A 14228-nucleotide genomic window follows, 5' to 3' on the forward strand; every position below is an offset into this window, starting at 1 on the left:
AAAGTCAAGGCTGAGGGGGTATAGCTCAGTGGTAGAGCATTTGACTGCAAAAGTCAAGGCTGTAAGGAAAGATAGAACAGTTAGAGAATATAAGTGAAAGCAATGTGGGATCCTGATATGATTATGGACAAAAAGACAACAGCAGTGGGAAAAATGGCATACTCATTTTGATGTACTACTCCCTGTAAACTGGTATCTAAAACAATACTCGTATCTATATAGTCATACTTCCTCCCCTGTGGCTTACTAAATATATATGACAGATGTTGAAACAGAACTGATTTGCTTTTTAGAAATACTGACTGTAGGGGTGCCTGGGGGGCTCAGCTAAGTTGCCAACTCTTGATTTCAGCTCAGGTCATGATCGCAGGGTCCTGGGACTGGGCCCCATGTTGGGCTCCACGCCCAGTCAGGAGTCTGCTTGAGATTCTCTCTCTCCCTCTCCCTCTGCTCATGCTCTCTCTCTCTCTCCCCCCCCCCACCCTCCCTCCCTAAAATAAATAAAATCTTAATAAGAAAAGAGAAGAAATACTGGCTGTAGCAGACTCTTGTTCTGGCATGCCACTCTTCAGGTAAGAGTATCTCTGGTGTGTCCTTTGGGGGTCTATTCATCATCTGTTTCATGTGTGGCTTAAAGCGAGAGGGTGAGGCTGCTGTCCATGCCAAACCAGTTAATATATTCCATCCCAGCTATAGGACCAGGGAGACTGACAAGTCTGACAGGGAGACTAAACACTGATGCTTCTGAGGGAAGAAACAGCTCTTTCTACTATGGTTGCTGAATTCCTGGGAAGTAAGCCTGGAGGTATTGTGGCCATCTTGCATTTTAGAAAGCACACACACAAAGGGATGCAGAGCTGAGAGGTGGGAGGAGACAGAGTTCTGGTAACACCCTCAGACTCTAAATAAAGCCCTGATTAATTCAAATGCCCCTGGACTTTAGTTATACAAGCCAATAAATTCCCTTTTCTGTTTAAGCTAGTGCGAGGTGGATTTTTGTCACCCACAATGGAAAATTCCTGTCTAATACACTGGGTTATTTAACTTCAATAAGTTTTGTGTTAAATCACAACAAAATTAATACTTAAAATATCAACTACAGGTTTACCTTCTGAAATTCAACTCTTGAGTTTTGAAGTATACTGGGAGTATTGGTGTTCTATCAAACAAGAACATACCAATGACAGTGGGAAAATTATTATTATTTCCCTAACCAGAGGCTTAAAGGTGATTATGATTTCAAGTCTACTTCATATGTGTCACCATAACTGGGGTCTTAGTTTAAAATCAATGAATAGCTTTCCCTAATCTAAACTGACCTAAAATAAGACAAATAGTTAATCCAAATTGCCTGAGTATCTTAAGGCAGACATGGTTTCGGTTTTACTCTCAAAGGAAAGCTGTGTTTCGGTTAAATAGCCAAATTTCCTTCCAAACACATCCTTTGGATTTCTGGGATATTAGTGCAAAAGAAGTAATTTTCTCTTTTCCTGTGTCTCATGGATAGATTCCTATTAAATAATCCAAGGGTGAGACAAGATATTTAACACAATCATTTGGGCAGCCTTGTACAGAAACTGTACATCTTAATTGGAAGCATACAGCATGTAGAAAGAGGTATGTTGTCTGTCCAGACACCATTTACAGATACACAAATGCTTACATATACAACAGCCTGCAGATTCCATTCTGAAAGGCCAGAAGACTTAACCAATCTGCTGATCAAAAACACAGATCACAGAAGAACAAACAAAAGTGCCATATAAGCCATTTTATGAATAGATCCTTACAAAGCTAATGGGAAATTTCAGTGCATAAACAGTTTCGTACAAATTCTCCCAGAGCAGATAAAGTCTGAAAGTACTACAGGTTAGTGTTACTGGCAAGAAATAAAAAATTCCAAGAAGCCTAACTGTGGTCGAACACTGTTTTGCAATGGGCAGTTTCCAAGTTACTAAATGAACTGTACGACTGCTTTTGGTTTCCAAAGGGTGACTGAACAGAGGCCAGACCACACAAACCCTGCCACCCTGCAATGTGGCTCTCCAGTGGAGAACTGATTTATAACCCCTAGAAAAAAAGATGTGTTTGGGGGGTGGTAGGGGAGGGCAGGAAGGGAGAGTATCTAGTGCTGTGAAACCCATAAAAGTTTTCTTCCATTCTCAAAACAACCTATGTTTAATTAAGATAGAGAGAAATTTCTATTTTAAGGAATAAGATGTTTCCAACTTATGCCAGTGGTCCTCTAACATAGTTCTGTGCCCCAATATGTTGTGAATCTTTCAAAATCCTGACAAAATCTCCCTACATTGTTCAGGTAGATAATGTGGGGTAAGAGCAGAAAGGAAAACTACCACCATGTACCTGCAAGGTTTTATTACCAGCTCAGTGTTCTAAACTGACTGACATCAAATACATTTACAAGCCTTCCCATCGCTCCATTACTTGAAGGTGGAGAATGTAAGAAAAAGGAAAACCAACACAAATTATTTTCTTTCTGAATGAAACTTCCCCAAAATAAATAAAAGCCAACAAGCCTATGGCATGTAGGTTTGCATTTAGTAAGATCAGGAGAAAAGTCCTGGTATTACTAACAAAATTTAGATACAAATAAGATTTAACAGCTTTGTCAAAACAAATTTGGCATTAATTTTGTTTAAATAAATGTAATGTATTCTGAATTTACATCAGTCTATCCCATTCACAATTGGTATGAAGGCAATGCCCTAAATATTTTATAAATTTTTTATTTTATTTGCCAGAGACAGAGAGTGAGCAAGCGCACAAGCAGGGAGAGCGCCAGGCAGAGGGAGAAGCAGGGTCCCTGCTGAGCCACCCAGGTGTTCCTTCCTTAAATATTTTAAAGTGCTGTATAAGGTAAATAAACTTTTCAAAGACACCTAACCTTCCCCATTTGTAACTCCAGTTTCTCTATTTTGTTCTTCTGAGTTGCAACAAATAGGATTATCAAGATAATTTTCAGCCTTTTTGCCCCCTTGGAGAGACCTTCTATAGTAAGACTTATATTCAGCAGCAACTTCAAAATAACACATAAAGGGTGACTTCTTATACCATTATCTTCAACATCATACAGGTGTGCGTCCCCCCAACCTCTGTGGCAGCGGGGGGAAGCCCAGAAAGCACATAAGAACAATTTATTCTGTTACCATCTAACCTTTCACCCTCTTTGAGAACAACCTATCCCCTGCACTCACCACTTTCTCTTTGGATCTCAGGACCCCCAGCTTCCCAAACCGAACATGAAAAGGCGAGCACTGATAGGTGCCATCCTGCTGCCGCACCACAATGACATCGATGCACCCGGACAAAGTGGCTTGGTTAATGCCCTTGTAGAGTTCCTTCACAGTGACAATCACCTGCCCAGCCAGCTGTCCCACATAATTCATGGTTTGAAACTACAAAGGAAAAAAAAATTTATATGAGATAGTAACAATGAATTTGTGGATCTGATGACAAAGAAAAAAACAGTAGTAATTAAAAAGACACTGCACATTTGTAAACCATATTACATATTTTATTAACCTTGCTGATTTCGAACCAGTAAGTCTCATGCTACCACTGTTTTTACACATTTCCACACAAGGACAAAATCAGGTGGTCCTTTTGTGAGAGGCTGTCCCAGCCAGGGCCTCAGGCATGCGTAAGTTCCCTTTTCTTTTCCATCATCATGGATCCTGCAGCTGCCCGTAGGGGTTACCCCTAAAGTTTAGAATCTGCACAGAACCACCAAAGAACCCAGACTACCACCACTGCCCTCTCGCCCAAGATCATTGGGAACGTGAGGCAACTGCATCCACCCTGACCACAGTAGCCAAGCAGAAAAAATGACCAATGATCACCTCCAGAAGAAACCAGAAAACAGGTTGTTTCTGCTGAAGACAAGTGAGAGATGAGTTTTCTACAAAACTATTAATAGGATATGGTTCAGAGACATGCTAGATTAAATAAACTCTGGGTGAGCTAGACCGGGTCTAACCTATTTATAACATTACTTTTATTGAAAATCCCCTCAATACTTGAACACAACTCACTGGAACATACATATTCATGTTCTACAAAGCAAAGAAAAGGGTTTTAATCGTGTTGCTCAACAATAATTAGTCAAATCAGGATCACTAGGCTCTAAAATGCTCCTCCAGAAAGGGTCAAGGAAGGATAGGAGTGTGCACCTGACCAGGGCTGAGGGATGAGAGGAAATGCTTCCTCTTGTGCCCCACATCCGTTGTGGCTGCAGCTAAGACCACAGGTTGGGGAGCCCACCATACAGTAGGTGTTGAAGACCAGTGGGGAAGTCTCCTTGAATCTCCCTCAACTTTTACTAATTAGAAAAAAATAGCTCCTCATCAGTCCCAAGGATGTCAAGTTTCATCTCCAGCTATCAAATACCACCATATTTCATTCATTAGACACGACACCCCTCGTATTATGTCAAAGCACAATTCAGCAAATCATTCTCCTGGGGACAGGTGGGACATAGACCAAACAAGAGATCCTCCACAGCTCCAGCTAATCCAGAGGCCAACTTTTACTGAACCAGAGAACAGACAGATTATTCTTTAGGTCATTCATCATAAGCACAGTTGTCTCTTTAAACTCAGCTTTTAAGGAGCCTTAAGCTCAAAGTTACATGCTCAGAAAAGTTACCAAAGATCACATTTTATGTTGTCAGATAAGTCCAAAGTTGAATTGGGAGAAAGAATGTTACTCCACTGGGAAAACTTAGGGGCTTGCCAGGACATCTGCCTCTAGAGAAACTCACCCTACTCCCCACAAGCGAGGGCGTGCCTGCTGGCAGTGCCCAGATTCCACTTAAACATTTTTTTCTCCTCTTCTACACAGATGAATGTGTAATCAAGACCCACCAGTTTTACACCATTAAGCACAGCCACAATTTTATCCCAGAAAATTTTTTGAATATTTTAATGTTACCAAGGCCCCAAAATTTATCTACAAAAGAGATAACTTTGAGGATGTAAACTAACTGCTAAACTCACTACTAAATCGGGCAGTATCCTTTACAAAACAGTTACAAGTTGGTGTGATTTTGGTTTTAGAAGGATTCATTTGGTAAGGCCAAACTAGGCAAGTGTTCAATAATGATTTCCTCAATGAATAAAGGAATGATCAAATGAACCATCAATAAATAAGACAAAAAAGAGAGAAACATATGTAGGGAGGAAATATTTCATCAGAATACTCGTATTATATCTCATTTTTAAAAATTAGTATTTTTTATTTTGCAGTAACTGTAGATTCACAGGCAGGTAGTTTTAAGAAATAATACAAAGAGATCCCATGTATCCTTTAAACCAGTTTCCCCAATGGCAACATCTTGCAGAATTCTAGTGCAATACCACAATCAGGATATCAACATTCATTCAGTCAAAATGGAGAACATTTCCATTATCACAAAGATCCATTCTATTGGCCTTTATAGCCACACCCAGCCACTTCTGTCACTCTCTCCTTAATCCCTGACAACCACTAATTTGTTCTTCACTTGTTATTTTTGTCATTTTTAAGAAAGTTATATAAATGGAATATGGTATATAATGTTTTGTGATTGCCTTTTCCCACTTCTATTGCTATAGAGATTCATCCAGGTTGCTGCATGTATCATGTTCATATTCCATTGAGTAATATATGTTCACAACATGCTTTTTGATTGTCACAGCATGTACATGAACCATCACCCAAGAAGTCAATCTTTGTATTACTGCTTGACTGGTGGCAAGTTAAAAATGAGTTTTGTTACAAATTTTTAAAAATTTCATAACTAATTATATAATTATATATATTCTTTTCTTAAAAGAAAATGAAAAATGTTAACTTCAAGCATCTCCATTCAGCCATAAAACAAGTCTTAAAAACTAAATGTGTAAGGAGCTTAACATCAACTAGAACACAGGATCCATAAATAAGTGTAACTACATCTATTCAAAATGATTTTAATTACCATGGTTAAAGGATGTGCTGTTATACAAGACAGTCTACTGTGTAAATGCCAGTTGCTAAATGTAGAAAAATATACGCTACCAAATGACTGTTTTTTTTCTTAGCAGATATAAAACAATTCTGTGTGTATTATGAAGGCTGGGAAAACAAAAGTAAAGGGAGTCCTGCTGCTGTAACATTAGCTACACCCTAGGAATGAGGGGCACACTTCTGCTAGGAGGGGAACTCCAACTAAACTGGGGAAGGGGGCTCCTCATGGTTATGTCTGTGGGGAAAGCAGCTGGTTGTTGTACACATGATACATTAAACAGCTTCTTCTTTAAGCATTATCTATCACCAAAAAACTTCATTCCTACATGTCCAGCCCAGCATTAGCCATAATAAAGCTAAGTGAGAACAAATTCAGGCCTTACACCTGTCCTGTTCAACGTCTGGGAAATTGGGACTCCGAACAGGGGCAGAAAGACGATTAAGTACCCACAGTCACATGTCAGGGATACACCTCACTGAAGACACTACCTTTTGAATAAAACAAAGATTAAAAAATATAGCAAAATAATATACACTGTAAATTATTCATTAGAGCGAATGATGAGGAAAAAACAGTAGAAGAGAGAAAATAAATTCAAGGACAGACAGGAACAGAGAATAAGAGAGAGGGGATGCAGAGACAGAGAGATGGAAATTGAGAGACAAAGCAAAGACAGAATAAGAATACATACATAATCAGAAAGCAGATGGACATAAAGATGCCAATAGAGAGAGAGGAATGTGGAACTGAACGATGTTCATAGAGCAGCATCCCTATCTTCAGGCTCACAAGCACAAAAGAAAATATAAACATGTATTAACTGATCCTTAGAACTGAAAGTATCTAGACCAGTCTTTCAAATACCAAAAGCACTTCTAGCACATCCCTGAAATATGGTAAAGTTAATCATCACAGTAGCAGCAACTCATTTTTTGAGATCTTACTATGTACCAAATTCTTAACAATATTTTAAAGGCAGGAGTGGAGCAGATGGAGGGGGAGAGAGAATCCCAAGCAGGCTCCATGCCCCATGCAGAGCCAGAGCTCGATCTCACGATCCTGAGATCATGACCTGAGCTGAAATCAAGAGTCAGATGCTTAACCCACTGAGTCACCCAGGCACCCCACTATGTATGTAACCAAAATGCATTATCTCAGAACTACCTTATGAATGAGTAAATATTATTATTTCTATTTTTAAAGATAATAAAATTAAGGCTTAAAAAGGTTAAATATTGTTATTGACTATTTGTGTCTGTTTCTCAAATTCTTATGTTGAAGCCCTAACCCTCAATGTGAGGGTATCTGGAGATGGGGCCTTTGGGAGGTAATCAGGTTTAGATGAGGTCAAGAGGTGGGACCTCCAAGATGGGATTAATGTTCTCATTAGGAGAGCTCATGTTCTTTCCTCCTACTATGTGAGGAAACAGAGAGAAGGTGGTTGTGTGCAAGCCAGGAAGTGGGCCCTCACTAGGAACTAAAATTGGCCAGCACCTTATCTTGGACTTCCCAGTCCCCAAAACTGTGAGAAATAAATGTTGTTTAAACCACCCATCTGTGGTATTTTGTTATGGCAGCCTGAACTAAGACACGTTATCTTCTTAAACATCATAACTGCCCTACTGTTTTTCAATGTTGGGGTACTTCACTGACAAAGACTCACTCCTTTCACCAAGAAGTTCATAACTGTATCAGACAGCCCTAGTTACTATGTCCACTAGAACTCACAATGGATATGCACCACCCTCTTCTAAATGATACCACTTACACGGAAGAGTTTGTTGTACAACCATAACTAGGTCTCATCTATTCTGGGCTAAACATTCTTCTTCCTTAAAATATCTAAAATGACTGGGTTTACTTTCACTTTTATGACAAACTAGAGAACTTTCTTTAAATGGGAGATCCAAAACTAGACACAGTGGTGCAGATAGACCTGACTGATATACAACGTATACAATGTAAAGTGTGTTTAGGTGCAGGCACTGGCTCCCATGGGCTGGGTTAAATATTGGGAGCTCCCAAGACAGGGAGGCACTTACTGATCACTAAACTAAAAATGGGAAGAATCAGAAGACAGTAACTAAAATACTTATCAGAAACTAAATGGCCCTTTATGCATAAAATTCAATAGATTTCAATCAGTCCTTCATGAATAAAATTCAATAGTGTCCACTATCAGATTTTTCTTATCAAATATTTTAAAGTAAACATACACTAGTATCTGGAATAAATGAGTAGCTTTCAAGATTCAATTATTTACCAAAAGTTTAAAGATTTGTTTAGCAGCTTTTCCTGAGCATCAGAGAAACTAAGTAAACCATCATAATATGTAGTAGAGATTTATAAATGGAATCCATCAGTAAATAGGTTCAAGTACAGATCCTCTTCCTATAAAAACTGCCCCACATTATTTAAAGGTGATATGTTCAAAAATAATTTTTGCTAAGGAAAAGAGATATAGGTGTTATTAAAAAACACAATTTCTAAATTGTGATCAATACAAAAATGGATACATTCCAAAGCACTCATATATATCATCAAAATCTGTTTCCTACGTTTTAAGTTACCTTCATATATTTATTCAATACTATTAACTAGTTAGCAGTACTACTACTAACAAACACAACTACAGGTGTTACAATGTCCATCACATGTCAAGTGCTATGTAAGCCTGTACTTTAGTTCCTGAATGTTAGAGATCAATATTCCCATTTATATGAGGAAACTGAGGTTCAGCATTGTCCAATGTCACCACAGTAAGTGGTAAAGCTGATATTCAAACTCAAGTCTGATTCTAGAGCCCTTGTCCTTAACCGCATCTCTAAGTGATAGAAATGCTCTAAGCACGGATCCCAAAAGCCTTGATGAGACCGCCCCTCCCCCTCCGGATTTCTTGTTGCAAGTGGGCTGCTTTTAGCAACTGGAATATTATTTTTACTTAAGGCTGCTTGGCCCTCCAAGTCTCCTCTACACGCTATCACCAGAGGTAGCACTGAATACTATTTCCTGCTAGGCCTGCATTTCAAGATTAGGAAGCAGACTTCCTGGGAGATCACGTGTGGTCGGGGCTTGTGGACAGAGACGAACAGCTTTTATCCAAGAACCTGCCCTGAACATTCTAACCTTCTGCTCACAGATGTGAGGAGTGTGCTATGAGGGAACAGGAACTTCTAGATACTTCAGCAAACAAATACCAGAAAACACTGTTGCCTTGTACACATTCCAGCTTACACCTATGCTCCTAGACCAACCTCCTTCAGGCATCCAAGCTTATATTCTGCCTTTAAGTAGCACTTACTATTTTTTAAGAACTTTCTCAAACATACTTCATTTGATCTTCAAAAAGAGAATTTAGGTTATATAAGAGACATTTTTCATTTCATTTTACATTTAGGTTGAGAAAAAAGGTATTTATTTTCCATTATTATTCACTAGAACCCAGCTGTACTGTGACTCAGGATCCCAACCTTCTTGCTACTTCCCACAGTAACTTAAATCATGGGCCTCTCAAGGTGAGCTGGTAACCCTGAGGACAAGAGATCTCAGGGCTGAACTCAAGTTGTACTTAAGTCCTACAGTCCTCCAGGAATTCCAGAGTCTCTTAAAGGCAGCCAAGCATGAACTGGAGGGCACTATCAGCTGAGAACTGAACTCTGAAAAAAGTAAGGAGATGAAAGGCAGCAAGGGCAGACACAGAAGCACCTGCTGAAAGCTTCTCCCTAGTCTGGGAGGTCAGGCATTTGCGAATGAAAAGTCCCCCAGAGGACTTGCCCACATCCTGTCAAGACATTTTCTAACATTTACTCGGTGGCCAGCAGACAATATGGAGATCACAAAGAACTAAATGAGGTTCAAGTTGGCCAGACATTTGTAACGGAAAACTATACAAAATAGTACTACCTCTGAGTGAGAACAGACAACTGACACTAAGCCTGAAAAGGAACCCAGCTTTCCTGGAGAAGCCACTCTTGGCCATTTAAATTCAAATAAATGCCTTACTTTGTACCACTCAGCTTTTTAATCCCCCATAATAACAAAATGCTAATTTGTTTAATTTTTCTTATTTTATAAACAGCTGCCTTAAGAACAGGAAATAGCTGCAGCATAAGGAACAGCCCTTGCCCTTGGTGAGGGAAGGGCCTTACCCCAGGGCTCCAAAGTAGATGGTGCAGTAAGGCCCATCTGATTTCCTTGAAACTAAAGTCCATGAGGAAATGCTGACAGCTGCACCTCTAAACTGCACTGCCCTGAAGTCTCCTCAAGATCACAGCAGGTCCCCTTCTGTCCCGCGATTGTGGAAACAGGGCTCTCCTTCATTTCTAGGACCATTCAGTCCCCGTGTACAGAATCTGTAAACTAAAACCCAGTGTCTCCCAGCAAAATTCCGGAGTACTGTACAACAATTCAAATAAGAGACAGCACAGCTCTAAAGGCAGAAGAAGTGCAGAGGAGACTGAAAATCAGTAGGACCTGTGACAGACCCAAGGCGATCCTAAGGGAAAGGAAGCAGCTGGTTAGGATCACGCCACAATTTCTAGACAAGAGCTAGAAATACATCTGGCACATAGATGGGATTCAGTAAATACTGCTGAATGAAGAAACCAACTTAAATATGGAAATAAAAAGGGCAGACTTGGTGGGGAACTTCCTACTAAGGCTAAACTTCAAAAATATTTACTTATTGCACTGGTTCAAAATTCTGTGTTTATGAAAATCATCCTTAACAGTTTTTTGAAATGCAAATTTTCTTGAATTTTTTTGAAGTTTAATAACTAATTATGAAGATGACCCAGGTTAGGGAAGCATAGCTCCATGTAAAAGCAAGAGATCCTATAATAAAATTCCATGCCTGTTTTTGCTACCTCCAAAATCAGTCTATCATAAAATGAACTATAAGAAGGCTTAAAGCCTTGGCTGCTGTCTTGGATCTTTCTTTAGAGAAGATGTACAGGGGAATTCTAGAAATCGGAGCTGGGGTCTAGCCTCAGAAGATTCTTTCCTGAGACACAGATTTAGCCAGGATGAGGTGTTCTTTGGAGGATCTGGTTTCTAGTCAGTTCCCTGTAGGTTCTGAGGTGTCTTTCTAGAGAAGAACAACCCTATCACCTCCCTTGTTTGAAGGCACAGTCACGGACTGTTTTAGGTCTAACCAACTTTTTTCCCTGCTAAGCGAAGAAAACTGACAAGGACCACACTGCAAGGTTACTATTTCCAAAGAGTAGTCCTCTGACCACCTGTAACAGAATCAAGTTTTGGTGCTGAAGAATGTAGATTCCCGGACCCCAATCCAGACATAAAAAACTGAAAGTGGGGTCTTAAGGATCGGTTCTCCATGATTCTAATAGGCATCCAGGTTTGGGAACTAACTCAGTCTCTACTGCATGAACTTTGTCCTCCCAGTCCTGATTCAGCTTGGGAAAACCGAGTATCCTGTCCTTTAAGGCGTATCTATTACCTTGACGTGTAACCCAAACTAAATAGACCTTGAATTTCGTATATTCTAATAAATAGCTGACCTGATCATTTCATAAGACTTGAATTCTAGACTGGCAGTGGTTCTCTAAAAAAATTTTAAGATTTTATTTTTTTGGTAATCTCTACACCCAATGTGGGGCTCCAACTTAAGACCCCGAGATCAAGAGTCGCATGCTCTACCAACTGAGCCAGTCAGGTACCCCTCATTTATAAAAATTCTGATCTGGGAAGATTGCTCTCCTAGCAGTTCCTTCCTTAATTTTAACCCAATACTATTCAACATCAACCTTCAGGATAGATAGGTGAGAAGAGGAAATTTTCTGACCCGATATTCCTGCTTTGGAATTTGAACAGATCCATGATGCAACAGCTAGATCAGAGGGTAATTATAAGGCTCCCTGGATCACAATGATTTCATCTTTCAGAAAACCCTCCAAACAAAGGGGTAAATAAATCCCTAGTAACCATATCTGGGCTTTGGGACTTAGACCTTGGCACCAGCTGACTGATGGGGTAGGGAGACCTCTGACCCAGACAAAGTGTGTATAGAGAGCCAAAGCAACAAGAATCTAGCTGGGCTGAGCTACCTGAGCAATAATCCAGAAGGCCCACCAGCTCAAGACACTGAGATGCCACAGAGCCCCACACCTTGCCCTCTCATCACTTCTCTGACTCATGAATGGTCGTAAGTTTCTTTGTTTGCTTGGCTGGTTCAGTGTCCATTTCTGATGTTTACCAACAAAGGACTTAAATACAGCTAGGTGGATACTGATTCTGACCTGATAAAGCCACTTGGAACTCTACAACCTGCCCTCCCCACCACCAAAAAAACACCCTGAGAAAACTAGTGAAAGCCTTCTTCCCCTGAACAACTCAGAACTTTTTTTTTTTTAAAGTACAGTTGACACACAAGCTTACATTAATTTCAGGTGTACAACATAGTGATTTGACATTTTTTTTTTTTAAGTTTGGGTTTTTTTTTTTTTTTTTTAATGAGAAAACATGAGGCTGGCCTTAAGTTTTGGCCGGTGAGTTGATAAATTCAGATTTCTAATCTGTCACGACATATTCTCTTCAAGGAAGTTTGCAAGCACAGATTTCTGCTTACTGAGCTCACTTCTCTGTGATTTCATCATGCTCACTAGCTGCAAAGTGGATGAACAATTATCTTGGGCTGAGTAAGGTTGAAAAAAGGGAAGACACTTTGCCGCCACAGCAAGATACATTTTTTTCCCAAGTGGTGGTCCCCAGTTTTACTAGAATATTTGCTTTGACTTTTCAGCAGGTACAACTGAAGGAAGGACTGTGTCCCCTATTTAATGTTCAAAAACTATCAATTCCCTACTTTCCACCCCAGTTACTGGCCTAATAATTTTTTGGACAATCCTCCAAAATCCAAACTAAGTTTTCTTCTCAATCTATCCAGCTACTACTGTTGGCTGTTAATCTAATATTTCATAAGAAAGAAGAGATGGGAAGAGATGGGAATAAAGTATGCCCACACAGAGCACAATCCAAAAGAAGATGAAAAAGAGATGGGGCAAGGAGGCATGGGCTCTAAATGGTTAAGAAAGCCGCAGGCAGCAAGGGGTCTGTGGCTAGGTGCGTCCAGGGAGCCCCGCCCTGCCCTTTCCCTACCACAGCACAAAGGCACTCACCACAGTAGCCCACCTCCAAAGTTCTGACAAAGAAAGATGGGTTGTATGCTTCACGGTCTCCCCAAAACCTGGCACAATGCCTAGCAATGAGAGGTTTTTAATGAGTATTTTTGGACCAACAAATGTATGAATCAATGAATGCAAGATCCAGTGAACAGAATCAGCAAGGAGAGAGAGAAATATACACAATGTTTTGTACTGTAACCTAAATAAGAGAGAAATTCAAGAAGTAAATGAAGATATGTGTGTATATATACACATAGCCACACATTAAGAAAAGTGCCAAGAATAGTGGGGGCCAACCCAATGTTTCAACACCAATGCTCAGATATTCTGAAACCAATGCTTTTCTCCAGATGCTAGTTAAGACTTCACCGAAAAAAACTTGCATAAATCTGGTGTATGTGAGTGACAATTAAAAATGACACCCACCTTCAATGGGTAAATCTAAAAATATCCCCGTGAGAACAAATAACATCTGTGCAGATCACTCTGAAGAACACAGCGCAGCCCCAGAGCAACTTGTAGAAGAGACCACTGGCTGGTCTGTCAGGGGAAGTCAGTATGCAGAAGTCAGCTGAAGCTGAGGTAAGGCAGAAGGTGACAATGATCATACCATGACCAAAGACTATTATAGAAAACAGGGTGAAACAGAACTTAGGTTATCATTTCCTACTAGGGAGTCTACTTACATGAAAATGCCCAACATTAGAATTCTCTAAGGCACAGCCTTCAAGGTAAATAGCTGGTAGCAACAGTTTCATTTTCCTAATGCTCAGCAATTTAACAAAATATTCACCTTTTAAAGCAACAGAATTGGCACAGAGCAAGGAAAACTAAATGTTCAATTTTACACGTATCTTTAGAATTCACTACGCATAATGAAGTACGTGTTCCTTGCGTAGATCCTAAAGGGGCTAGCAGCACACTAGGAAAGATGGGCCCTAACTACTTGCCTCAACCCTCGTATCATTCCTGTGACCAGAATCGTTTCAGACTATTGCAGCTCTATAAAATTTAACAGTTCTTGTATTTCTCTTCGTCACTTCTCCCCTTGTTTCCCAAATTACAGAATAATGCTTGAA

The 14228-nt window shown here is 39.9% G+C and overlaps 1 protein-coding gene across 3 annotated transcripts in view; it reads right to left on the reverse strand.

Annotated features, from left to right (window-relative positions):
- The window catches only part of LPIN2 (lipin 2), an 87105-nt gene that overhangs the window by 34900 nt on the left and 37977 nt on the right, over positions 1–14228 (reverse strand). For all 3 annotated transcript variants that reach the window (XM_064577870.1, XM_064577871.1, XM_064577869.1), the window contains exon 2: positions 3216–3416. In XM_064577870.1, coding sequence (XP_064433940.1) covers positions 3216–3407 — 192 coding nt within the window. In that variant the 5' untranslated portion in view covers positions 3408–3416. The remainder of the gene's footprint in view (positions 1–3215; positions 3417–14228) is intronic.

Source organism: Mirounga angustirostris, unplaced genomic scaffold (assembly GCF_029215605.1).
Source record: "Mirounga angustirostris isolate CCGP_5_RB_7025 unplaced genomic scaffold, mMirAng1.0.hap1 SCAF_14, whole genome shotgun sequence".
Lineage (NCBI taxonomy): Eukaryota > Metazoa > Chordata > Mammalia > Carnivora > Phocidae > Mirounga > Mirounga angustirostris.